Source organism: Sphaeramia orbicularis, unplaced genomic scaffold (genome assembly GCF_902148855.1).
Source record: "Sphaeramia orbicularis unplaced genomic scaffold, fSphaOr1.1, whole genome shotgun sequence".
Lineage (NCBI taxonomy): Eukaryota > Metazoa > Chordata > Actinopteri > Kurtiformes > Apogonidae > Sphaeramia > Sphaeramia orbicularis.
Window position 1 is genome coordinate 109,609 of NW_021941576.1, and position 27,882 is coordinate 137,490.

Here is a 27,882-nt window from a genome sequence, read left to right on the forward strand (position 1 = left end):
ACATGGACCTGTGCAGTTGAATGAATGAAGACGGACCTGTGCAGTTGAATGAATGAAGAAGGAACTGTGCAGTTGAATGAATGAAGACGGACCTGTGCAGTTGAATGAGTGAAGATGGACCTGTGCAGTTGAATGAATGAACATGGACTTGTGCAGTTGAATGAATGAACATGGACCTGTGCAGTTGAATGAATGAACATGGACCTGTGCAGTTGAATGAATGAAGACGGACCTGTGCAGTTGAATGAATGAAGGTGGACCTGTGCAGTTGAATGAATGAAGACGGACCTGTGCAGTTGAATGAATGAACATGGACCTGTGCAGTTGAATGAGTGAAGATGGACCTGTGCAGTTGAATGAATGAAGGTGGACCTGTGCAGTTGAATGAATGAAGGTGGACCTGTGCAGTTGAATGAATGAAGGTGGACCTGTGCAGTTGAATGAATGACGACAGACCTGTGCAGTTGAAGGAATGAAGACGGACCTGTGCAGTTGAATGAATGAACATGGACCTGTGCAGTTGAATGAATGAAGACGGACCTGTGCAGTTGAATGAATGAAGGTGGACCTGTGCAGTTGAATGAATGAAGACGGACCTGTGCAGTTGAATGAATGAACATGGACCTGTGCAGTTGAATGAGTGAAGATGGACCTGTGCAGTTGAATGAATGAAGGTGGACCTGTGCAGTTGAATGAATGAAGGTGGACCTGTGCAGTTGAATGAATGAAGACGGACCTGTGCAGTTGAATGAATGAACATGGACCTGTGCAGTTGAATGAATGAAGACGGACCTGTGCAGTTGAATGAATGAAGGTGGACCTGTGCAGTTGAATGAATGAAGACGGACCTGTGCAGTTGAATGAATGAACATGGACCTGTGCAGTTGAATGAATGAAGACGGACCTGTGCAGTTGAATGAATGAAGGTGGACCTGTGCAGTTGAATGAATGAAGACGGACCTGTGCAGTTGAATGAGTGAAGATGGACCTGTGCAGTTGAATGAATGAAAACTTCAGAGCCAAGCAGAGCATTTACAGTTTATGAAGACCTCAGGGAAATGTGGGAAAATAAAGAATTGCATTTAAAAAAGCAGAATGTCCCTCCTATAAGTTAAAGCTCTTTCTATTCACCTTCACTAAAACATATTTCCATCAACATTTCCTGTTTGAGGTAAAAGGCAAACAAATTCACCTTTTACTTATATAATCATCAGTATTAAAACATGGCTCCTCTGTGGTTTATGTGTATTAAAATACTCTTTGGCTTATGTAACAGTGGTATAAAATGAAAAGAAAACAACAACTAAATTATTGATTTCAACTATACATATATACACAATATGTTTAAGGTGGATCAGAGGCTGAACTGTTCAACACTTCCCTCTCCTGCCTCCGGTGTCACTCACACTGGTGGATGAATGGGTATGAATGTTGGGTGGTGGTGGGAGGGGCTGTAGGCTTCTGTCTGCCCCCCCCCCCCCAGGGCAGCTGTGGATACAGGTGTAGTTTACCTCCACCAGAGGGGGAGTGTGAGAGTGAATGAATAATGGGTCAGTAATGTAAAGCACTTTGAGTGGCCAAAAAAGCGCTGTAGAAATGTCATCCATTATTAATATGATTATTATTATTTTGAACTCTAGCTTTTTAAAACTGTTGGTGTCCTTGGAGTCCATCTGGATGGATCAGCTCTCTCTGTTGTGTGTGAGTTCTTATGCCCATCGTCCACTTGAACTGAAGTTTCTGCTCATACTGTAGGTGCTGGCAGAGCTCTGATGTTTCCCCCAGGCTCCGAACGGGACGATGAGGATGGAAGCATTGTCATCAGAGCCGTACTGCAGCGCCTGCAAAACACAAACCCTTCCATGAACCACATTCAAAACACAAACCCTTCCATGAACCACATTCAAAACACAAACCCTTCCATGAACCACATTCAAAACACAAACCCTTCCATGAACCACATTCAAAACACAAACCCTTCCATGAACCACATTTATGGTCTCTTACCTTAGCTAGCTATTCCTACATTTCCAAGAATACCTTTTGTTTAGCAGCTTATTGCATATTGAAAAGAATGAATGGTGTCACTTCCTTGAATAAAAGAATGTTGGATTTGCAGCTGTTTATTACTTTATTGCAATGTTTCCTTTAAGATTCATTAAACTCTGAAAAATCTATTGCACATTACTTTTATATGATTAAGTAAACTTAATAAAAGAAAAAAAGAAAAAAGAAAAAAAAAAGCTGACTTAAAAGAGAATGAGGTGTTTTCCAAACAGATATACAGGACAACACAAACCAACTAAAAACAGAGCTGTGATCCAACTATCAAATGGACGCGTGTGAAGACGATAACACAGATTTGGATGACTGAAGTAACTGTTTGAAGGATAAAACTTCTGCAGATGTGCGTAAATAATGAGCTTCACAAACTATTCCATGACTGAACCAGTCTGTGACAACACTGTTTTCAATTAGAGTTAGGGATAGGGATAGGCTAACCCTAACCCTGACAGTCCAGTGTGTGTCCAGTATGTGTCCAGTGTGTGTCCAGTGTGTGTCCAGTGTGTGTCCAGTGTGTGCCCAGTATGTGTCCAGTATGTCCAGTATGTGTCCAGTGTGTGTACAGTATGTCCAGTGTGTGTCCAGTGTGTGTTCAGTATGTGTCCAGTATGTGTCCAGCATGTCCAGTGTGTGTCCAGTATGTCCAGTATTTGTCCAGTGTCTCCAGTGTGTGTCCAGTATGTGTCCAGAGTGTGTCCAGTATGTCCAGTGTGTGTCCAATGTGTGTCCAATATGTCTAGTGTATGTCCAGTGTGTGTCCAGTATGTCTAGTGTATGTCCAGTGTGTGTCCAGTATGTGTCCAGTGTGTGTACAGTATATCCAGTATGTGTCCAGTATGCCCAGTTGTCCACTCTACCTGTTCTGCGATGACTTGTGCTGCTTCTGTTGGATCTGGACACTGGTTGATGACATCACAGATCTCCTGGTCACTCAACAGGAAGTTGATCCCATCACTGGTCAGAGTCAGGAATGAGTCATTGGCGTGTTGGACCTGCACAGAAAAAGGGTGAGGGTTAGGATTAGGTTTGGGTTAGGATTAAGTTAGGGTTAGGATTAGGATTAGGATTAGGATTAGGATTAGGTTAGGTTTAGGGTTAGGGTTAGGGTTAGGGTTAGGGTTAGGTTTAGGTTTGGGTTAGGATTAGGTTAGGGTTAGGGTTAGGCTTGGGTTAGGATTAGGTTTGGGTTTAGGTTTGGGTTAGGTTTAGGTTTGGGTTAGGATTAGGTTTGGGTTAGGATTAGGTTTGGGTTTAGGTTTGGGTTAGGTTTAGGTTTGGGTTAGGATTAGGTTTGGGTTAGGATTAGGTTTGGGTTAGGATTAGGTTAGGGTTAGTTGTTTTTTTCTCACCATAATCCGTGTGGTGTCTGGTTCAGCGATGACGCCGCTGTCTTTCAGGTGGAAGTCTCCGATGCTGCGTGTCATGGCCAGTCGTCCGTTAACGTTAGCCTGACCCACACTGTTCCACGTGACGAAACCCCCGTGTCTCTGGATCCTAAACACACACATGGAGCGTTCTGGGATTACAGTGAACACTGAGGCCATGATCATTTCTGCTTTATTGGGATAGAAATCTGTTCAGTGTATATTCAGGACAGACAGAAAAGTGTTCCTGGGACACAGAGTCACACCTCCTGTCTACAACCCAAAATAGACTCGTCTGCTGTTATGTAACATCAGCTGCAACAAGCCCTGAACATAAACAGCACATGACTGAGCCTAGGAAGTCCTAACCCTAACCCTAACCGTAGGAAGTCCTAATCCTAACCCTAGGAAGTCCTAATCCTAACCCTAGGAAGTCCTAACCCTAACCCTAGGAAGTCCTAACCCTAACCGTAGGAAGTCCTTACCCTAACCCTAACCGTAGGAAGTCCTAACCCTAACCCTAAGAAGTCCTAACCCTAACCCTAGGAAGTCCTAACCCTAGGAACTCCTAACTCTAACCCTAGGAAGTCCTAACCCTAACCCTAGGAAGTCCTAACCCTAACCCAACCCTTACATCCCTTTGACTGATGTACATTTCCATTTTTTATCCTGTTCCTTCACTCCAGTGAAATGACTGCAGTGAACACTATGAAAACTGAAAACTCAGCTCTTCCTCCTCACAGCTTGAACTCTGCTCAGTTAATCCACTTCAGTTTGTGTTACAAAAGAAGAGGCTTTTTTCTAAAATGGGTTAGGGTTAGGCCAGGGGTCAGCAACCCTGGTCCTAGAGAGCCACTATCCTGCATGTTTTAGATGTAACCCTCTTCCAACACACCTGATTCAAATGATAAGCGGCTGTGGCTCAGGTGGTAGAGCGGGTCGTCCAATAACTTGAAGGGTTGGCGGTTCAAATCCCGCTCTGTCCTAGTCAGTCCGTTGTGTCGGAGGGGCCGTAGGCGCAAATTGGCAGCCACGCTTCTGTCAGTCTGTCTCAGGGCAGCTGTGGCTACAAATGTAGTTTACCACCACCAGAGTGTGAATGTGAGAGCGAATGAATAATGGGTCAATAATGTAAAACACTTTGGGTGTCTAGAAAAGCGCTATAGAAATCTAATCCATTATTATTATTATCATCAAGCTCTGCAGAAGCCTGGTAATGACCATCAGGTGAGCTGGAAGAGGGAACCATCTGAAACATGCAGGACAGTGGCTCTATAGGACCAGGGCTGCTGACCCCTGGGTTAGGCTCCTGACCATTACAAGCTTCCTCCCACACTAACTTTGATCCCACTGGCTGTTACCACAGTAGTGTGGGCTTAGGGTTAGGCTAACTTTAGGGTTAGGGTTAGGCTAACTTTAGGGTTAGGGTTAGGCTAACTTTAGGGTTAGGGTTAGGCTAACGTTAGGGTTAGGGTTAGGCTAACGTTAGGGTTAGGGTTTATGCTAACTTTAGGGTTAGGGTTATGCTAACTTTAGGGTTAGGGTTAGGCTAACTTTAGGGTTAGGGTTAGGCTAACTTTAGGGTTAGGGTTAGGCTAACTTTAGGGTTAGGGTTTATGCTAACTTTAGGGTTAGGGTTAGGCTAACTTTAGGGTTAGGGTTAGGCTAACTTCAGGGTTAGGGTTAGGCTAACTTTAGGGTTAGGGTTAGGCTAACTTTAGGGTTAAGGTTAGGCTAACTTTAGGGTTAGGATTAAGATAAATTTAGGGTTAGGGTTTATGCTAACTTTAGGGTTAGGGTTAGGCTAACTTTAGGGTTAGGGTTAAGATAACTTTAGGGTTAGGGTTAGGCTAACTTTAGGGTTAGGGTTAAGATAACTTTAGGGTTAGGGTTTATGCTAACTTTAGGGTTAGGGTTAGGCTAACTTTAGGGTTAGGGTTTATGCTAACTTTAGGGTTAGGGTTAAGATAACTTTAGGGTTAGGGTTTATGCTAACTTTAGGGTTAGGGTTAGGCTAACTTTAGGGTTAGGGTTTATGCTAACTTTAGGGTTAGGGTTGGGCTAACTTTAGGGTTAGGGTTTATGCTAACTTTAGGGATAGGGTTAGGCTGTCCTCCTGTCCCTCTGTCCTCCTGTCCGTCTGTCCTCCTGTCCGTCTGTCCTCCTGTCCCCCTGTTGCCACAGGACTGTGGACAGAACCGTCACACATGTCCCGGTTCTATCCACTCACAGGAAAAGCCCAGGGGTCCAGTCTGGCTCCATTCCTGGTATTTCTTTAATAACGGATTCTAAAACTGTCATGTGTTTACACGCATCATTTCAATAAATATCTGTGTTCAGGTGAAAATGGGAAAACTGGGTTCAAATGGTGTAATTGCACCTGTATGTGATGCTGTCCACAAACACAGACAGAGCTGCAGAATACACTGAAATCACAGAAGGCACCGAGTTTCCTTTTTCTGCCCATGTGGTACTATGGTAACCCTAACCCTAACCCTTCTGGTCATGTGGTACTACGGCGTCATTGTTTCCATACAGTGGTGTTGGTCCTATCCATACGTCATTGTTTCCATACAGTGCTGTTGGTCCTATCCATACGTCATTGTTTCCATACAGTGGTGTTGGTCCTATCCATACGTCATTGTTTCCATACAGTGGTGTTGGTCCTATCCATACATCTTTGTTTCCATACAGTGGTGTTGGTCCTATCCATACGTCATTGTTTCCATACAGTGGTGTTGGTCCTATCCATACGTCATTGTTTCCATACAGTGGTGTTGGTCCTATTCATACATCTTTGTTTCCATACAGTGGTGTTGGTCCTATCCATACATCTTTGTTTCCATACAGTGGTGTTGGTCCTATCCATACGTCATTGTTTCCATACAGTGGTGTTGGTCCTATCCATACGTCATTGTTTCCATACAGTGGTGTTGGTCCTATTCATACATCTTTGTTTCCATACAGTGGTGTTGGTCCTATCCATACATCTTTGTTTCCATACAGTGGTGTTGGTCCTATCCATACGTCATTGTTTCCATACAGTGGTGTTGGTCCTATCCATACGTCATTGTTTCCATACAGTGGTGTTGGTCCTATCCATACGTCATTGTTTCCATACAGTGGTGTTGGTCCTATCCATACGTCATTGTTTCCATACAGTGGTGTTGGTCCTATCCATACGTCATTGTTTCCATACAGTGGTGTTGGTCCTATCCATACGTCATTGTTTCCATACAGTGGTGTTGGTCCTATCCCTATGTCAGTGTGAGGGCTGCGTTGTGTGATTTTTCTGCTCTAGGACCTGTTGTCCAAAAATACCATTTCAGGGCACTGACAACACCGCTGTCATGTGGACAAAAGGCCCAAACCATAGTAAACTTTTGCGGATTGACATAATGTGGTTGTGGTGTGTACGGGGGGGGGGGGGGGGGTATACTCCATATATGAGCACAGTACTGTGGTAGTATACTCCATATGTGAGTACAGTACTGTGGCAACAAGAGGACAATGAGTTCATGGAACAGGATCCATGATTGGCACTGTGGCAACCAAATATCCTAACTGCTTATTGTCACAGTCCAAATGCTAACATTTCATTGGCTCTGTGGCAATAGACAACTGGATATTTGGTGCCACAGTACTGTGGCAGTAGACATTGCCCATTTTTATTACATGCATTTGATTGTATGTCAAATGCAAGTACTGTATAATACCAGCCAACAGTGACAGAGAACGTCCAATCTGTTTTTATAATGACATGAACATAGAAGGACACCTGTCTACATAAGTTACTAAAAGTATTATAAACTACTGACTATGGAAGACAACAGAAGGTTTCAGTGTTTTCAGTCCTTTCTAAAGTCTGTTTCTGAACTCTAGACTCGGTCTTGTACACACCAGTACATTATGTAAGACACTGGTCCATTGCCAAAATACTGTACACTCTATTAATACACATAAACTTGAGCCGTCTCTAGTGGGAAACCTGAACCCTACTGCTGGCTGAAAAAAAAAAAAAAAAAGAAACAAACTGTTGACACTGTGGCAGAAGACGATCAGAAACACTGGGGAACACATCCAATTTAGAATTTGGAGTTAGGCAAATGTTCTGCTGAGTTGATGCCAACATTATTATTTGAGTAAAACCCTAAAAAATTATTTGTATTCCAAAAGGGAAAAAAGCCTGAAACCAAACAGTAGTCCAAACTCACACAGTCCACAACACTGGACAATACTTGAAGTGTTTGTTTCACAACATCTGTCCTTCGTCATCAGTGTTCTTCCTGGAAGCATTTTCCAACATGTGAATGAAACACTGCAGCTGTTTAAGAGAACCTTCCCTGAAGTCAGATTATAGACCAAGGCACAAAAAGGTCAATTCTACTTCTTCAATGATAGGGTGACTTTATTTGGTCTATTTTAGTTCTTGTTTTCAGAAAAAAGAAATACCCTGGAGAACACCTTTAATAGAATAAGAGAAAATTCAGAAAAAAAAAACAAACAAACCAAAACCTAGAGAGTAAGTGTGGCCATAAAAATACAAACTAAAAAACAGCAAAATAATAAAATGTGACTTAATTATTGACCTATGGATAAAAATGAGGTGAGATTAAAAATCAACTGAAAATAGATTTTCTACTTGATCTCTGCAAAAATAACCACCTACATGAAACTATCATTTGAACTTGTATGAGATGAGCCTACATTCACAAAAGACTGAGGTGTGATACAGTGGTCCAAAAAAAAAAAAAGGATCAGTTTACTGTAAAACCAAGCCTTTGGATCCAGGTGCTCCACACTCCTCTAAATACTTCTAGACTGAATGTACCTTTGGATCCAGGCGCTCCACACTCCTCTAAATACTTCTAGACTGAATGTACCTTTGGATCCAGGCGCTCCACACTCCTCTAAATACTTCTAGACTGAATGTACCTTTGGATCCAGGCGCTCCACACTCCTCTAAATACTTCTAGACTGAATGTACCTTTGGATCCAGGCGCTCCACACTCCTCTAAATACTTCTAGACTGAATGTACCTTTGGATCCAGGCGCTCCACACTCCTCTAAATACTTCTAGACTGAATGTACCTTTGGATCCAGGCGCTCCACACTGCTCTAAATACTTCTAGACTGAATGTACCTTTGGATCCAGGCGCTCCACACTCCTCTAAATACTTCTAGACTGAATGTACCTTTGGATCTAGGCGCTCCACACTCCTCTAAATACTTCTAGACTGAATGTACCTTTGGATCCAGGCGCTCCACACTCCTCTAAATACTTCTAGACTGAATGTACCTTTGGATCCAGGCGCTCCACACTCCTCTAAATACTTCTAGACTGAATGTACCTTTGGATCCAGGCGCTCCACACTCCTCTAAATACTTCTAGACTGAATGTACCTTTGGATCCAGGCGCTCCACACTCCTCTAAATACTTCTAGACTGAATGTACCTTTGGAGCAAGTGTTGCATGACACTGCAACTTCAGTTCAGCTAGGGTTACAGTTAGGGTTAGGTCTGTGGGTGTGTTTCAGTGTGTGTTCCAGTGTGTTTCAGTGTGTTCCAGTGAGTGTTTCAGTGTGTTCCAGTGAGTGTTTCAGTGTGTTCCAGTGTGTGTTTCAGTGTGTGTTCCAGTGTGTTCCAGTGTGTGTTTCAGTGTGTTTCAGTGTGTTCCAGTGTTTCAGTGTGTGCTTCAGTGTGTTCCAGTGTGTTTCAGTGTGTGTTCCAGTGTGTTTCAGTGTGTGTTCCAGTGTGTTTCAGTGTGTGCTCCAGTGTGTTTCAGTGTGTTCCAGTGAGTGTTTCAGTGTGTTCCAGTGAGTGTTTCAGTGTGTTCCAGTGTGTTCCAGTGTGTGTTTCAGTGTGTTTCAGTGTGTTCCAGTGTTTCAGTGTGTGCTTCAGTGTGTTCCAGTGTGTTTCAGTGTGTGTTCCAGTGTGTTTCAGTGTGTGTTCCAGTGTGTTTCAGTGTGTTCCAGTGAGTGTTTCAGTGTGTTCCAGTGAGTGTTTCAGTGTGTTCCAGTGAGTGTTTCAGTGTGTGTTCCAGTGTGTTCCAGTGTGTGTTTCAGTGTGTGTTTCTGTGTGTTCCAGTGTGTGTTTCAGTGTGTTTCAGTGTGTTCCAGTGTTTCAGTGTGTGCTTCAGTGTGTTCCAGTGTTCCAGTGTGTGTTTCAGTGTGTGTTTCTGTGTGTTCCAGTGTGTGTTTCAGTGTGTTTCAGTGTGTTCCAGTGTTTCAGTGTGTGCTTCAGTGTGTTCCAGTGTTCCAGTGTGTGTTTCAGTGTGTTTCAGTGTGTTCCAGTGTTTCAGTGTGTGTTTCAGTGTGTTCCAGTGTTTCAGTGTGTGTTTCAGTGTGTGTTTCAGTGTGTACCGCAGTCTCTCATCTTTACGGTCAGGGGTGTGGTCTGCGGTCAGCTTCTGGGCCCGCCCCTTCCTGCACAGCATCGCTCGGCTGTCGCCGGCGCTGCCCACCACCAGCTCCACGCCATCCCGTAGCATAGCAACCGTTGCGGTGGTGCCAGCTGTTAAGAACGAGGCTGGACGGAAAAAAAAAGATGTGTTATTGAGGAATTTTACCCCAAAAACACCGTGTGAATGGAGCTGATCCTAAAGTGGGCTGACTGCAGAGTCAATGAGCCTGTTTACATGAGCGTCCAAATCTGATCACTGAGCCTGTTTGCACGACCGTCCAAATCTGATCACTGAGCCTGTTTACATGAGCGTCCAAATCTGATCACTGGGAGGAATCCAAACTGGTCATAATCAGATGGGACACATTTACATGCACTTCAGAAATGCGATAACAGAAAACCCTGTTTGGATACTCCAGTCAATGATCACATGACTTTGGGAGTATGTATGTACATAGTGATCGTAGACTCAAACTTCCTGTTGTCTTCTGCTCTCGTTTGATGACATAACTTCTGTTTTCTATGATTTTAAATGTGTTCACACATGCTCAGACCTGTCAGATGAACCTGTCTACATGCAGGAAGGCACTGGAGTATTGGGGATGAAATCCAAGAGTGTTCATGTGATTTGTCCTAATCAGATGATGCTGTTTACATGATCACTTGAATATTATGATAAGTCCAGAGTATTGGTGTGCATGTAAACAGGTTCACTGGAGCTGATCTGGTTAGGGTTAGGGATAGGGTTCGGTTCATGGTGAAACCACATCTGACTGACACACTACGTTCTGATGCTTTAAAAACATTATGAGCCATGATCCAAACCAGTCATCTTCTGTGTGTTTCAGATGAACTTGCATCTTTTTTTTCCAACCTTTGTTTATTTGGAGTTTTGCAGAAATGGGTCATTACAAACACTGTATCATATGTCACAAAACAATAGAAAATGAACTGTTGCACAATTTCCTTTTTTTTTTTTTTTTTTTTTTTTACACGTATACAAAAACAAAACAAACAAACCCAAGAACAACTACAGCAACCTTCTCCATGAACACACACACACACACACACACACACACACACACACACACACACACAAAAACAGCTGGGAAGGTTCACATTCAGAAGAATGATGGATTATGTGTTACACAAGGTAAAGTGCCAGACATAAAAAAAAGAAGAGGACCAGGCGTTCAAATGAACATAAAGGTCAATCTGGAACAAAGGGGAAATGAAGTTGCATCTTTTATCAAATGTGTTTATAAGCTTGTTCCTTAAAACATTTTTTTTTGCATTATCTTTCAAAGGAAGTGTTGTTTGTTACTTGTTACTCAACATCATTGCAAAGAAGACGGCTGTCCTCAGTGACTGTTTTTAGTTCCTTTAGGTCAGTGTTTCCAACCTTTTTGAGCCACAGGCTTAGGGTTAGGGTTAAGGCTGCTTTATGCTGACCATGTCAGCCAGCTCTGCGCGGCTTCACGTGGTTAGTTGACATCATTTTCACAGCCACGCCCCTTTGCACGGCTCATCTCAAGCGGAAACTTTCCGCATCACGCACCTCAGGAAATTTGTAAGAGACGCGTGGACAACATGGCCGACATTCAGGAGCTCCTGGTGGTAGAAGTGCAGAAGCACAGGCACCGGTATGATTAGTCCCACCAGGACCACCGCCACAGCCGAGTGGGGAACAATTCATTAGGGGAAATTACAGCTACAGTCGGCAAAGAGGAGGAATGGGAAAAAAAACCTGGAAAAACATTCAGGACAGATATGTGAAGGCAAAAAAAGACCACCAAAGGGAGAAGTGGAGACCCAGGGGGGAGGGGCCAAATGTCCCGTATGATTCTGGGAGAGTTGAGCTGGATCTGGAATTTTATTAAAACAGGGAAACACACACACATTTCCCTCCGGAGGAGGTAGCTTATTGGTAATTTTCTTCTTCTCTAGTTTTTAATGTGATAGACGTGTGTTTGTGGCAGACTGCCCCCTGCAGTTTGGGAACAGACGCTGTGCGGAGCCGCCTGGAGTAGAAAAGCATCATGCGTACTCTCGTGCCGACTCCCCACGTTTATTTTCCGCACGCCACGTTCATGTGGCGAGCATAAACCAACCTTTAGTCACATATCTTACATCTGAAAAACCAAAAGGCACAGAACCAATCCAACATATCACAAATGTATTTAGTGAAATATTATGTGAATCTAGTCTCAGTTTACTTATTCAGTGTGACACTGTCGCAGGTGTTTGGAAAGAGGGGGGTGTGTCAGTGACCCCTTGGACGGACCCCCCTACCTTATGCATTGAGTTCCATCGTAGTATAATAGAGGCATATCCCCTCTGCCCCAACCCAATCTGCCGGTTCCGCGGGTAACCCACTGATCCGCACATCACTAAGGAGAGGGGTTTAAGGAACAGAATGCACCGCACGGGGCTGATCAGAGGGGTTTAATGAACAGAATGCACCGCACGGGGCTGATCAGAGGGGTTTAATGAACAGAATGCACCACACGGGGCTGATCACAGGGGTTTAATGAACAGAATGCACCGCATGGGGCTGATCACAGGGGTTTAATGAACAGAATGCACCGCACGGGGCTGATCACAGGGGTTTAATGAACAGAATGCACCGCACGGGGCTGATCACAGGGGTTTAATGAACAGAATGCACCGCACGGGGCTGATCACAGGGGTTTAATGAACAGAATGCACCGCACGGGGCTGATCACAGGGGTTTAATGAACAGAATGCACCGCACGGGGCTGATCAGAGGGGTTTAATGAACAGAATGCACCGCACGGGGCTGATCAGAGGGGTTTTATGAACAGAATGCACCGCACGGGGCTGATCAGAGGGGTTTAATGAACAGAATGCACCGCACGGGGCTGATCAGAGGGGTTTTATGAACAGAATGCACCGCACGGGGCTGATCAGAGGGGTTTAATGAACAGAATGCACCGCACGGGGCTGATCAGAGGGGTTTAATGAACAGAATGCACCGCACGGGGCTGATCAGAGGGGTTTTATGAACAGAATGCACCGCACGGGGCTGATCAGAGGGGTTTAATGAACAGAATGCACTGCACGGGGCTGATCAGAGGGGTTTTATGAACAGAATGCACCGCACGGGGCTGATCAGAGGGGTTTAATGAACAGAATGCACCGCACGGGGCTGATCAGAGGGGTTTTATGAACAGAATGCACCGCACGGGGCTGATCAGAGGGGTTTAATGAACAGAATGCACCGCACGGGGCTGATCACAGGGGTTTTATGAACAGAATGCACCGCACAGGGCTGATCACAGGGGTTTAATGAACAGAATGCACCGCATGGGGCTGATCACAGGGGTTTAACGAACAGAATGCACCACATGGGGCTGATCAGAGGGGTTTAACGAACAGAATGCACCACATGGGGCTGATCAGAGGGGTTTTATGAACAGAATGCACCACATGGGGCTGATCAGAGGGGTTTTACGAACAGAATGCACCACATGGGGCTGATCAGAGGGGTTTTACGAACAGAATGCACCGCATGGGGCTGATCAGAGGGGTTTTACGAACAGAATGCACCGCATGGGGCTGATCAGAGGGGTTTAACGAACAGAATGCACCGCATGGGGCTGATCAGAGGGGTTTTATGAACAGAATGCACCACATGGGGCTGATCAGAGGGGTTTAACGAACAGAATGCACCGCATGGGGCTGATCAGAGGGGTTTTACGAACAGAATGCACCACATGGGGCTGATCAGGCACTGTTTAGTCGTACATCACTGCGCTCACATACAGGACCAATCAGGTGAAACTGGATAATCTGACACTCTTGATTTCTCACAGCACACTTCAGTGGTTGGAAACACTGATTTAGGTTCTTCTAGTAAATGAGTCTATACGTTGTAGGACAGCATACTCAACCACTCGGACTTGTCTTTGGTTGTTTGGTCCAGTTCTGCAGTGGGACTCATCTTTTACATCCACTAGGGGTGGAACAGTGCACTCGTTTGTACCGAAGTGTTTCAGTTTGGGGTCTTCAATACAATGTGGAGGTGTACCCAACAAATACATGTAGCCTATGTGAAAAACGCAAACACTCGCTGCAAGTTTATACACAAACCTTGAAGTGGAACAAGCACAGTATGAGCAGAGTGGAACAAGTGGAAGCCATGTGCACTATTTGATCTGCTGGACTGACATCGAAGCAGTTAGGGTTAGGGTTAGCACCATCCACATGGGTTAGGGTTATGGTTAGGGTTAGCACCATCCACATGGGTTAGGGTTAGGGTTAGCACCATCCACATGGGTTAGGGTTAGCACCATCCACATGGGTTAGGGTTAGCACCATCCACATGGGTTATGGTTAGGGTTAGCACCATCCACATGGGTTAGGGTTAGGGTTAGCACCATCCACATGGGTTAGGGTTATGGTTAGGGTTAGCACCATCCACATGGGTTAGGGTTAGCACCATCCACATGGGTTGGGGTTATGGTTAGGGTTAGCACCATCCACATGGGTTAGGGTTAGGGTTAGCACCATCCACATGGGTTGGGGTTATGGTTAGGGTTAGCACCATCCACATGGGTTAGGGTTAGCACCATCCACATGGGTTGGGGTTATGGTTAGGGTTAGCACCATCCACATGGGTTAGGGTTAGGGTTAGCACCATCCACATGGGTTGGGGTTATAGTTAGGGTTAGCACCATCCACATGGGTTATGGTTAGGGTTAGCACCATCCACATGGGTTAGGGTTATGGTTAGGGTTAGCACCATCCACACGCTGAAGGTAACCCAAGAATCACATGTCCAACACCAGAGCTGGATGATCCTCTGTCTTCTCTGAGCTTTTTCATTTGGTAGCATGTCACTGGACTGAAACTGGATCTAAACCAGGGTTCTCAAACTCCTGTTCTTTCAGGTTCCACATTCAGGTCCACATTCAGTCTGATTTGATCTGCAGTGGACTGAACCAGTAAAATAATAACAGAATAACCTATAAATAATGACAACTGCACATTTATGTCTGTGTTTTAGTGCAAAAAATAACTGAATAAATAAATAAAAACATCAAATTATGAAAACACTTACTTTTATAAACTATCCAAAGAAAAAAAGATGTGAATAATCTGAAAAAAGTTAAATTTGACAGAAAAATAAGTGCAAGTTAACCAATCTTCTGCCTCCATTTCTCATTAGTCCATGTGCATTCTGGATCAGATCTCCAAAGACACTAAACACTGAGGAACAGGAAGAAAAGAGTTCAAACTGGACTGAATTTAATACAGACATTTCAGGTTGGACACATTTGTTCAGGTTAGTCACATTTTATTGGTACAGGATAATTTGTAAATGTCAATATTTTCATGATTTAATGTTATTTTTTGCACTAAAACAAAGACAGAAATTTGAAGTTGTCATTATTTATAGGCATAATGTAATTATTCTTATTATTTATTTATTTTTTTACATCAAACTGAGAAGAAAATCTGCAGTCATTCTTTCTTGTCAGTTCTTCTGCTGTTATTATTGGACTGTAGATCAGATTGGGCTGGACGTGGAACCACAACTAAAATGAGATCCACAGCCCGGACTGGAATTTTTACACTTTGTAAGTTCGTCCCAGGGGTCGGACTGGAACCTTTGGGGGGCCGTATTTGGACCCCAGGATGCATGTTTGACACCCCTGATCTAAAACAGATCCAAGTGAAGACCCCTTTACCCACAATGGACCAAACTGAAATGTTTTTGTACGGTTTCACCCCTACTTACCACTGAATTTTTCCAATCTTCCAGTCTGTAATATTTCAGTCTTTTTAGAACTAACTGGTTAGAGTTAGGGTTAGGGTTGGACTCCTTCTAGGTTAGGGTTAGGGTTGGACTCCTTCTAGGTTAGGGTTAGGGTTGGACTCCTTCTGGGTTAGGGTCTGACTCCTTCTAGGTTAGGGTTAGGGTTAGGGTTGGACTCCTTCTGGGTTAGGGTTAGGGTTGGACTCCTTCTGGGTTAGGGTAAGGGTTGGACTCCTTCTGGGTTAGGGTTAGGGTTGGACTCCTTCTGGGTTAGGGTTGGACTCCTTCTAGGTTAGGGTTAGGGTTAGGGTTGGACTCCTTCTGGGTTAGGGTTAGGGTTGGACTCCTTCTAGGTTAGGGTTAGGGTTGGACTCCTTCTGGGTTAGGGTCTGACTCCTTCTAGGTTAGGGTTAGGGTTGGACTCCTTCTGGGTTAGGGTTAGGGTTGGACTCCTTCTGGGTTAGGGTTAGGTTTGGACTCCTTCTGGGTTAGGGTTGGACTCCTTCTGGGTTAGGGTTAGGTTTGGACTCCTTCTGGGTTAGGGTTAGGTTTGGACTCCTTCTGGGTTAGGGTTAGGTTTGGACTCCTTCTGGGTTAGGGTTAGGTTTGGACTCCTTCTGGGATAGGGTTAGGTTTAAACTCCTTCTGGGTTAGGGTTAGGTTTAAACTCCTTCTGGGTTAGGGTTAGGTTTAAATTCCTTCTGGGTTAGGGTTAGGTTTAAACTCCTTCTGGGTTAGGGTTAGGTTTAAATTCCTTCTGGGTTAGGGTTAGGTTTAAACTCCTTCTGGGTTAGGGTTAGAGTTAGGGTTAGGTTTAAACTCCTTCTGGGTTAGGTTTGGACTCCTTCTGGGTTAAGGTTAGGTTTAAACTCCTTCTGGGTTAGGGTTAGGTTTAAACTCCTTCTGGGTTAGGGTTAAGTTTAGACTCCTTCTGGGTTAGGGTTAGGTTTAAACTCCTTCTGGGTTAGGGTTAGGTTTAAACTCCTTCTGGGTTAGGGTTAGGTTTAAACTCCTTCTGGGTTAGGGTTAGGTTTAAATTCCTTCTGGGTTAGGGTTAGGTTTAAACTCCTTCTGGGTTAGGTTAGGGTTAGGTTTAAACTCCTTCTGGGTTAGGGTTAGGTTAGGGTTAGGTTTAAACTCCTTCTGGGTTAGGGTTAGGTTTAAACTCCTTCTGGGTTAGGGTTAGGTTTAAACTCCTTCTGGGTTAGGGTTAGGTTAGGGTTAGGTTTAAACTCCTTCTGGGTTAGGGTTAGGTTTAAACTCCTTCTGGGTTAGGGTTAGGTTAGGGTTAGGTTTAAACTCCTTCTGGGTTAGGGTTAGGTTAGGGTTAGGTTTAAACTCCTTCTGGGTTAGGGTTAGGTTTAAACTCCTTCTGGGTTAGGGTTAGGTTAGGGTTAGGTTTAAACTCCTTCTGGGTTAGGGTTAGGTTAGGGTTAGGTTTAAACTCCTTCTGGGTTAGGGTTAGGTTAGGGTTAGGTTTAAACTCCTTCTGGGTTAGGGTTAGGTTAGGGTTAGGTTTAAACTCCTTCTGGGTTAGGTTAGGGTTAGGTTTAAACTCCTTCTGGGTTAGGGTTAGGTTTAAACTCCTTCTGGGTTAGGGTTAGGTTTAAACTCCTTCTGGGTTAGGGTTAGGTTAGGGTTAGGTTTAAACTCCTTCTGTACTGCTGTGTGTGTGTCTCACCGTTGTTAAAGTAGCTCAGGTGTGTGTGCAGAGCCTTGTCAGCATCTAAAAAGGCTTTCTTCAGAACTTTCTCCAGATCATCCTCTTCTTCCAGAGCATCTCTGTAAAAATGTGTTTTTTTAATTCAATAACTGCATAAGTCGCATGTGAGTAACTCCATTTCCTGTCCAAAAGGTCCAATAAAATGAAAGGAACCTGATAAATTTCTCCATGAAGGTGTAGCAGTAGTCGGCAGCGTGCGGTCCACCGTGGCCGTCAAACACTGCGAAGTAGAGCAGGTTGTCATGGATACGGGCCACACGGAGACGGTCCTCATTCTGCTTTCTGAGGCCCAAAACAGACGCACAGCCGACCCGGGACAGACTGACCTGAAAGACACATCTGAATGTGTGATCATCTAGTTCTGTTTATGTCTAGTCTTCTCATTCATGACACTCTTCTGGAAATGGACTTTATACTGGATTTATGTCTTTGTGTGCATACCACCCATCATTATTTTCTGCTATTTCATAATACAACACTTCATTTATAACATAACTGAAAGAATAACTGAAACAAATCATATTTGTTTGGTGAAGCTTTGAACTTCTTTATTGCTTTACCACTTTTCTTCTCCACTTGTTCATTTCCTTACACAGCAGCAGCAGTGTACCGTTTGACCACATTTCATTCTTTCCATATACTGATGCCCTCAAGTGAACCTTTATTTTGTCAATTTGAGCTACTCAGTCATTATTTCTTGTTGATCTTGCTTTCCACTGAAATGTTCATATAATTTTTCTTTGAAGGATCAGTTTATCCTTTTAATCAAATATTCATTTATTTCACTACAGCACCTCAGTTACGACTATAAAAAGACACAAAAACATACTGGTGATGCATTTGATATCAGTACAAAAGAACCTCACAGTACGAGTTTAATTTGTCCTTGACCACGCTTGTTTTGCGACTTACTTGTTTTAAAAAATAGTTTTCCCCGTTAAAATGAACTGAAATACAATTAATCCATTCCAGCCCCCAAAAAACGCCCAAAAATGCCCATTTAACGGTTTTTAAAAACAGAAACAAGTGCAGTTAGAAAGAAAATAGCAATTATAAAAACACAATAAAAGAGAATGCAAACTAAATGAACTGTTTTATGAACTTATTTACCTTAAAAATGAGATGACCTGTGTGCGAGGAAGACGGTGGACCGGGAGGAGGAGCATTATTGTTTGGAAGGAGAATTGCAATAGTATTTTGTCTGGCACAGAGGCTGCTCTTGTTGGGTTAGCTTAGCATGTGCCAACTGTTGTCTTAGGTTAGCATGTGCCAGCTCAGGTTAGCTTAGCATGTGCCAGCTGTTGGCTTAGGTCAGCATGTGCCAACTCAGTTTAGGTTAGCATGTGCCAGCTCAGGTTAGCTTAGCATGTACCATCTCAGTTTAGGTTAGCATGTACCAGCTCAGGTTAGGTTAGCATGTGCCAGCTCAGTTTAGGTTAGCATGTGTCAGCTCAGTTTAGCTTAGCATGTGCCATCTCAGTTTAGGTTAGCATGTACCAGCTCAGGTTAGGTTAGCATGTGCCAGCTCAATTTATGTTAGCATGTGCCAGCTCAGTTTAGGTTAGCATGTGTCAGCTCAGTTTAGCTTAGCATGTGCCAGCTCAGGTTAGGTTGGCATGTGCCAGCTCAGTTTAGGTTAGCATGTGCCAGCTCTGGTTAGCTTAGCATGTGCCAGCTCTGGTTAGCTTAGCATGTGCCAGCTGTTGGCTTAGGTCAGCATGTGCCAACTCAGTTTAGGTTAGCATGTGCCAGCTCAGGTTAGCTTAGCATGTGCCATCTCAGTTTAGGTTAGCGTGTACCAGCTCAGGTTAGGTTAGCATGTGCCAGCTCAGTTCAGGTTAGCATGTATCAGCTCAGTTTAGGTTAGCATGTGCCAGCTCAGTTCAGGTTAGCATGTGCCAGCTCAGTTTAGGTTAGCGTGTACCAGCTCAGGTTAGGTTAGCATGTGCCAGCTCAGTTTAGGTTAGCATGTATCAGCTCAGTTTAGGTTAGCATGTGCCAGCTCAGTTCAGGTTAGCATGTGCCAGCTCAGTTTAGGTTAGCATGTGCTAGCTCAGTGCTAGTATGAAGCTCACTCAAACTGCCCATTTCCACTTGGATTTCAAGACAAAACTACTCCGGTATGAGTCATCTGCTCGTACTCCATTGGTGCCCTGGTACTGTGAGGTTCTCCTCTAGATCACAAAGCTGTAAACGCTCAAATATCAGTACTGAACCATGTAGTGACTCACACTATATGACCTTGATTATTTGGACTGATCTTCTGTTGGTTGTACGCTTTACCTGTGGAATGGGTTTTCCATATCTGATACTGGATGGAAGCAGGACGGGTTCCTCGATCCGATTGTCCCAGATCCCAAATGAATCCCAGGTCACCGGCTGACCGCTGCCGTCCGTATCGAACCGAACTGAGCCGCTAACCTTCCGAACTCCGGCTACACCGAACAAAGCCCCACACACCTGCAGAGGGTGGAAAGAAAAAAAAAATTACAAGTTTTTACAAGGATTCATGGACTAAGATGGACAAAAAAACACAAGTTCTGCAATTATGCATGAAGCAATACAGATATATAGACTTAGAAAAAACCAAAAAACCACTGGATTAAAGGTTCAGTTTGTAATATTTAATGACATTCACATTGTAACGCTCTGCTCTCACCCTGACCCTGATCTATGCCCAAGAAAAACACTCCAGTCTGTGGTGAAGGTCGCTCTGGGTTTGTGGTTCCTCACTCAGGTGGAGTAGTTGTACTCCTACAGTAGTAGTAGTAGTAGTACTCCTACAGTAGTAATAGTACTTCTATAGCAGTAGTAGTACTCCTACAGTAGTAACAGTAGTCCTACAGTAGTAGTAGCACTCCAACAGTACTAGTAGTAGAACTCCTACAGTAGTAGTACTACTACTACAGTAGTAATGGTACTCCCACAGTAGTAGTAGTACTCCTACAGTAGCAGTCGCACTCCTACAGTAGTAGTAATAGTACTCCTACAGTAGTAGTAATAGTACTCCTACAGTAGCAGTCGTTCTCCTACAGTAGTAGTAATAGTAGTAGTACTCGTACAGTAGTAGTAATAGTAGTAGTACTCCTACAGTAGTAGTAGTAGTAGAACTACTGCAGCAGTAGTAATACTACTACAGTAGTAATAGCACTCCCACAGTGGCAGTCGCACTCCTACAGTAGTAGTAATAGTACTCCTACAGTTGTAGTGATAGTACTCCTACAGTAGTAGTAATAGTACTCCTACAGTAGTAGTAGTAGTCCTACAGTAGCAGTCGTACTCGTACAGTAGTAGTAATAGTAGTAGTAATAGTAGTAGTACTCGTACAGTAGTAGTAATAGTAGTAGTAATAGTAGTAGTAGTACTCGTACAGTAGTAGTAATAGTAGTAGTAATAGTAGTAGTACTCGTACAGTAGTAGTAATAGTAGTAGTACTCGTACAGTAGTAGTAATAGTAGTAGTACTCATACAGTAGTAGTAATAGTAGTAGTACTCGTACAGTAGTAGTAGTGCTGGTACAGTAGTAGTAATAGTAGTAGTACTCGTACAGTAGTAGTGATAGTTGTAGTACTCGTACAGTAGTAGTAATAGTAGTAGTACTCGTACAGTAGTAGTAATAGTAGTAGTACTCATACAGTAGTAGTAATAGTAGTAGTACTCGTACAGTAGTAGTAGTACTCGTACAGTAGTAGTAATAGTAGTAGTACTCGTACAGTAGTAGTGATAGTTGTAGTACTCGTACAGTAGTAGTAATAGTAGTAGTACTCGTACAGTAGTAGTAGTACTCGTACAGTAGTAGTAATAGTAGTAGTACTCGTACAGTAGTAGTGATAGTTGTAGTACTCGTACAGTAGTAGTAATAGTAGTAGTACTCGTACAGTAGTAGGAGACGGTGCCTCCACCTGAATTTAAAAATGATGTCACTGTTTTCTGAATGAAGTAAGTGTTGAGCAGATGTGCTGTCTTTAGATGACATAGCACACCAGTGCCCATGAAAGTGAATGTGTGTTTTCTAAGCAGTGCTGAATGCATCTGAGGTGAACTAAACTAAACTAAACCCTCCTCAAACACAGATGGATACAAAGAACTCCCAGCTTCTACAAATGAACCTCTATGTGACAGTGACGTCACAGACTCAACTGGAAACAGTTTATATGATGGAGAGGACAGACAGGAAGTGAGCCACAAAGATAATAGTACATAGAGTTCATGTGGGAAAAAAGAAAATATGGAGTCTAAGAAGAGGAAGAACCCTCAGATGATTCCCAGATACAGACACAGAACCAACAGCAGCCACCAGCTGCACACATGTGTTCAGCATCTACAGGCAGTACATCTGGACCATTAAGTGCATTTGGGAGACAAATATTCAAAAATAAATACAGGGCTACTTCACAACTGATAAGTTACTTCATTAGTTTTTATTTTTGCTCACTAATGGGTGATAAGCCATAAATTATTGACTTTAAATGCATATGAACATAAAATAACTACTAGTGTGAGAATAATTTAGCCACTTAGAGCAAGAGAAAACTATTGGAGTATAGGGGTAAGCACTTTACATCCAATTATCAAATAACACAGCAGGTAAAAAACAAAACAAAAACAAATACCATTAAAGGCTTAATGAGCTACAATAATTAAACACACTCAAATGTATATAAAAAAAAGGGCAAAAATTTGAGGAGACTAGATATTCATATTACAACTGAATGGAATAGTTATTTTAACCTGAATTTCATTGATCACAGAGCATTGACTTGATTAAAAATAGAAAAGTATAAAAGTAGTTTGTGATGTCCTGAAGCGTTTAGCTCAGCTCCAGTCAAACTGCACACAGGCTCAAATGATTTGGTCAATTAGCTGTTGGGATTCAGTAAAGTCTACTTGCTTGGTCAACAAAGAGAATTAAGTTATTAAAAAAGCATAAACACACAAAAACTTCCAAACTAAATAGCAGCTAAAGTCCCTTAAATCTACACCTTTAAATTATAGCCTTCTGCAGTTACATCCTTATTTCCCCCTAAGACGGAAGCTTCAGCGCAGTCGGTCTGCGCAGAGGGTTAGGGTTAGCGCTAACTCTAACCCCTTCAGTGCAGTCGGTCTGCGCAGAGGGTTAGGGTTAGCGCTAACTCTAACCCCTTCGGTGCAGTCGGTCTGCGCAGAGGGTTATGGTTAGCGCTAACTCTAACCCCTTCGGTGCAGTCGGTCTGCGCAGAGGGTTAGGGTTAGCGCTAACTCTAACCCCTTCGGTGCAGTCGGTCTGCGCAGAGGGTTATGGTTAGCGCTAACTCTAACCCCTTCGGTGCAGTCGGTCTGCGCAGAGGGTTATGGTTAGCGCTAACTCTAACCCCTTTGGTGCAGTCGGTCTGCGCAGAGGGTTATGGTTAGCGCTAACTCTAACCCCTTCGGTGCAGTCGGTCTGCGCAGAGGGTTATGGTTAGCGCTAACTCTAACCCCTTCGGTGCAGTCGGTCTGCGCAGAGGGTTATGGTTAGGGCTAACTCTAACCCCTTCGGTGCAGTCGGTCTGCGCAGAGGGTTAGGGTTAGGGCTAACTCTAACCCCTTCAGTGCAGTAGGTCTGCGCAGAGGGTTAGGGTTAGGGCTAACTCTAACCCTAACCCCAGTGGTTTGAATAAGTGTGTGGCACATAGAGTTCACCTGCATGGACGCGGTGCAGGACTGTGCTGTGAACAGACTGGTGTGGAGGCCCGGTTTGGTGACGGCAGCTCGACCACAGCGCAGCAGACTGACCAACACTGAGGAGGACATTTCCAACAGACTGACAACTGTGAGGGAGAAGGAAACAGCTGATTAATGAAAGAAACACAAACAGACAAAAGCTGCAGACCATGTCTTTAAATAACTTGTAGTGATAGTCTGTCCAACAGCCCAGACTGAAGAGAGGTTCTGGTTCTGGGAACAAAAAAGTAATGTTCACACCTGAAGAGCTGAAAACATTGGACTGTTGTCTAAATGAGTGTTGTGGATGAACCAGCACACCAAGAAGGATTCAAGTTCAGCACCAAGAAGGATTCAAGTTCAGCACCAAGAAGGATTCAAGTTCAGCAGCAAAAAGGATTCAAGTTCAGCACCAAAACGGATTCAAGTTCAGCACCAAGAAGGATTCAAGTTCAGCACCAAGAAGGATTCAAGTTCAGCAGCAAAAAGGATTCAAGTTCAGCACCAAGAAGGATTCAAGTTCAGCAGCAAAAAGGATTCAAGTTCAGCACCAAGAAGGATTCAAGTTCAGCACCAAAAAGGATTCAAGTTCAGCACCAAAAAGGATTCAAGTTCAGCACCAAGAAGGATTCAAGTTCAGCACCAAAAAGGATTCAAGTTCAGCAGGGCCTTTGTGCAGGAATCTACACCTGCATTTACTTGCCTCCGTCCACAAAAATATACATTATACAGACTAAATGTCCACAGTAATATACATTATACAGACTAAATGTCCACAGTAATATACATTATACAGACTAAATGTCCACAATAACAGACATTATATAGACTAAATGTCCACAGTAATAGACATTATACAGACTAAATGTCCACAATAATAGACATTATACAGACTAAATGTCCACAGTAATAGACATTATACAGACTAAATGTCCACAGTAATAGACATTATACAGACTAAATGTCCACAATAATAGACATTATACAGACTAAATGTCCACAATAACAGACATTATATAGACTAAATGTCCACAGTAATAGACATTATACAGACTAAATGTCCACAATAATAGACATTATACAGACTAAATGTCCACAGTAATAGACATTATACAGACTAAATGTCCACAGTAATAGACATTATACAGACTAAATGTCCACAGTAATAGACATTATACAGACTAAATGTCCACAGTAATAGACATTATACAGACTAAATGTCCACAGTAATAGACATTATACAGACTAAATGTCCACAGTAATAGACATTATACAGACTAAATGTCCACAATAATAGACATTATACAGACTAAATGTCCACAGTAATAGACATTATACAGACTAAATGTCCACAATAATAGACATTATACAGACTAAATGTCCACAGTAATAGACATTATACAGACTAAATGTCCACAGTAATAGACATTATACAGACTAAATGTCCACAGTAATAGACATTATACAGACTAAATGTCCACAATAATAGACATTATACAGACTAAATGTCCACAATAATAGACATTATACAGACTAAATGTCCACAATAATAGATATGATATAGACTAAATGTACTCTAACTTTAACCTGGATTTGAAACAGAAGATAGAAAACTATTAAGAGATCAAAAACAAATTAATTTTAGCTAAAAAAGAAGTTTGTGTTTTGATGTCTGGGTCGACAGAAATGTGTGGTGATAAAATGGGGTCAGGCGTAAAAAAAGTTTGGAAACCAGTGCCATAGATATTGATGTAATAACTGAAGTGATCTTGGTTATTATCAAGAAAACCTTGGAAAATGGATAGATTTCAACTCTGAAATTAAACTCTTATGAGCTGTTATTGTTGTCCATCCATCCATTATCTTCTGCTTGTTCCAGGGCCGGGTCACAGGGGTAACAGTCTAAGCAGGGATGCCCAGACTTCCCTCTCCCCAGACTCCTCCTCCAGCTCTTCCGGGGGGACCCTGAGGCGTTCCCAGTCCAGCCCACAGACATAGTCTCTCCAACGTGTCCTGGGTCTTCCCTCAGGTCTCCTCCCGGTGAACATGCCCGGAACACCTCCCCAGGGAGGCGTCCAGGAGGATCCGAAACAGATGCCCGAGCCACCTCAGCTGGTTCCTCTGGATGTGGAGGAGCAGCGGCTCTACTCCGAGCTCCTCCCTGGTGACTGAGCTCCTCCCCCTATCCCTAAGGGTGCACCCACCCACCCTGCAGAGGAAACTCATTTGGACCGCTTGTATCCGGGATCTTGTCCTTTCGGTCCTGACCCAAAGCTCACGACCATAGGTGAGGGTAGGAACGTAGACTGACCGGTAAATCCAGAGCTTCTCCTCTCAGCTCAGCTCCCTCTGAACCACGACAGACCGGTACAACGACGGCATCACTGCAGATGCTGCACCGATCCACCTGTCAATCTGACGCTCCATCCTTCCCTCACTCGTGAACTCCCCCTTGAACTGCCACCTAACCGTGGCGGGGGAGTTTGAGTGCCCGAATGATCCCAGGAGCTATGTTGTGGAGGGCTTTATGCCCCTGGTAGGGTCTCCCAAGGCAAACAGGTCCTGGGTGATGGGCCAGACTCAGAGCAGTTCAGAAGCCCTTATGAAAAATAACCAACAAAAAAACGTGATGTCGCCCGGTATGGCGCAGCCGGGGCCCCACCCTGGAGCCAGGCCCGGGGTTGGGGCTCAAATGCGAGCGCCTGGTGGCCGGGCCTATGCCCACAGGGTCCTGCCAGGCCCAGCCCAAAGGAGCGACGTGGGCCCGCCCTCTGGTGGACTCAGCACCCACCGAGGGAATCGTAGGGGCTTGGAACTATGTGGATCGGGTGGCAGTCAACGGCAGGGGGCTGGACGACCCGATCCCCGGACGCACAGTCTATTATTCCACGACTGTATTTCTAGATTTAGTGAACTTGAGATACAGATGAGTGAAAGTTATGTATTTATTCATCTAAATCAAACTGATTTCCATTCAATATCCACAAAAATACCCAAGGGTCAACTTTCTATCATCAGTTGGACCTTTGTGAAGGGGTCTGGAACATGAACAGACATTTACAGATCAGACCAAACACACACTGCACATGTGCCTTTGGATGCCCAACAACATGTCCCAACACACTCAGAAGAACAATGGAGAAGTTCTAGTTCAAACATGTTCATGCTACATGGGTATGATATGAAATAATTATAGCAGCCGTTAGGAGGAAAGAGTGCACTGAACATGCCTAAAACCCAGAGAAATAAAAAGAACTGTCTGAGAAATACAATGACAAGGAATGAAGGAAGGAAAGTTATGAATATACAACAAGTAGAAATAAACAAGTGTATATAGAAGAAACTGTTCAGTTATAAATATACAGCAAGTAGAAATAAACAAGTGTATATAGAAGAAACTGTTCAGTTATAAATATACAGCAAGTAGAAATAAACAAGTGTATATAGAAGAAACTGTTCAGTTATAAATATACAGCACGTAGAAATAAACAAGTGTATATAGAAGAAACTGTTCAGTTATAAATATACAACAAGTAGAAATAAACAAGTGTATATAGAAGAAACTGTTCAGTTATAAATATACAGCAAGTAGAAATAAACAAGTGTATATAGAAGAAACTGTTCAGTTATAAATATACAGCACATAGAAATAAACAAGTGTATATAGAAGAAACTGTTCAGTTATAAATATACAACAAGTAGAAATAAACAAGTGTATATAGAAGAAACTGTTCATGTTCGGTTGATTCAAAGTGTTTGCAGGTGGTTTTCGTGTCGTTAATGTTCACCTTGTTTCTCTTTTTCCCTCCTGGTCTGTCTCCGGTAAACAGGTGCTCCAGAACCGGCCTTCTGCCCCCTCTGCTGTGGCTGCGGCTCCGGGGGCTCGACCGGAGGGTATTTAAGCACGGGGAGAGCCGGCCAATCACCATCCAGAACACACTCTGACGTCAGACTCCAGCCAGTGATCAGGGCGGGGGGGCGTGTCTGCGGTGCAATGCCAAGTAGAGAGAAGGGTCATGAGAGGAGGAGGTAACCCTAACCCTAAAAAAAAAAAAGAAGGAGGAGGTAACCCTAACCCTAAAAAAAAAGGAGGAGGTAACCCTAACCCTAAAAAAAAATAAGAAGGAGGAGGTAACCCTAACCTTAAAAAAAAAAAAGAAGGAGGAGGTAACCCTAACCCTAAAAAAAAAAAAAGAAGGAGGAGGTAACCCTAACCCTAAAAAAAAAAAGAAGGAGGAGGTAACCCTAACCCTAAAAAAAAAAAGAAGGAGGAGGTAACCCTAACCCTAAAAAAAAAAAAGGAGGAGGTAACCCTAACCCTCAAAAAAAAAAAAGAAGGAGGAGGTAACCCTAACCCTAAAAAAAAAAAAAAGGAGGAGGTAACCCTAACCCTAAAAAAAAAAAAGAAGGAGGAGGTAACCCTAACCCTAAAAAAAAAAAAAGAAGGAGGAGGTAACCCTAACCCTAACCCTAAAAAAAAAAAAAAAAAAGAGGTGGTAACCCAAACCCTAACCCTAAAAAAAAAAAAAAAGGAGGTGGTGACCTTAACCCTAAATCATTCATTCATTTTCTGAACCTGTTTTATCCTCACACTAGGGTCACGGGGGTCGCTTAGAGCCTATCCCAGCTACTTACGGGTGAAGGCGGGGTTCACCCTGGACATTTCACCAGTTCATTGCAGGACTAACCCTAAAAAAAAAAGAAAAAAAAAAGGTGGTGGCTCTAGGTAAAAAAAGAGGAGGTGGCTCCAGGCAAAATAAAAGAAAAAGAAAAAAAAACAAAAAACAAAAAAAAAGGAGGTGGCTCCAGGCAAAATAAAAGAAAAAGAAAAAAAAAAACAAAAAAAAGGAGGTGGCTCCAGGCAA

The 27,882-nt window shown here is 43.4% G+C and overlaps 1 protein-coding gene across 1 annotated transcript; it reads right to left on the bottom strand.

The window, feature by feature from the left end:
* Positions 1-1,026: 1,026 nt before the first annotated feature.
* On the bottom strand, positions 1,027-26,875 carry LOC115416231 (protein phosphatase 1K, mitochondrial-like). Its single transcript, XM_030129977.1, has 9 exons — positions 26,806-26,875; positions 22,997-23,124; positions 19,619-19,795; positions 17,489-17,661; positions 17,294-17,394; positions 9,791-9,956; positions 3,414-3,558; positions 2,922-3,056; positions 1,027-1,841 (listed from the first exon to the last, which is right to left on the bottom strand). The coding sequence occupies exons 2-9, from the start codon at positions 23,105-23,107 to the stop codon at positions 1,710-1,712; spliced, it is 1,140 nt and encodes a 379-aa protein (XP_029985837.1). The 5' UTR covers positions 23,108-23,124; positions 26,806-26,875; the 3' UTR covers positions 1,027-1,709.
* Positions 26,876-27,882: the final 1,007 nt, after the last annotated feature.

Bases quoted from the DNA above. Each gene is read 5' to 3' on its own strand.
- LOC115416231 (XM_030129977.1), bottom strand. From the start codon at position 23,107: ATGTCCTCCTCAGTGTTGGTCAGTCTGCTGCGCTGTGGTCGAGCTGCC. The intron at 19,796-22,996 runs GTGAACTCTATG...CACCCTCTGCAG, and splicing joins CCTGCACCGCGTCCATGCAG to GTGTGTGGGGCTTTGTTCGG. The intron at 9,957-17,293 runs GTGAGACACACA...TTTTCCGTCCAG, and splicing joins CCTGAGCTACTTTAACAACG to CCTCGTTCTTAACAGCTGGC.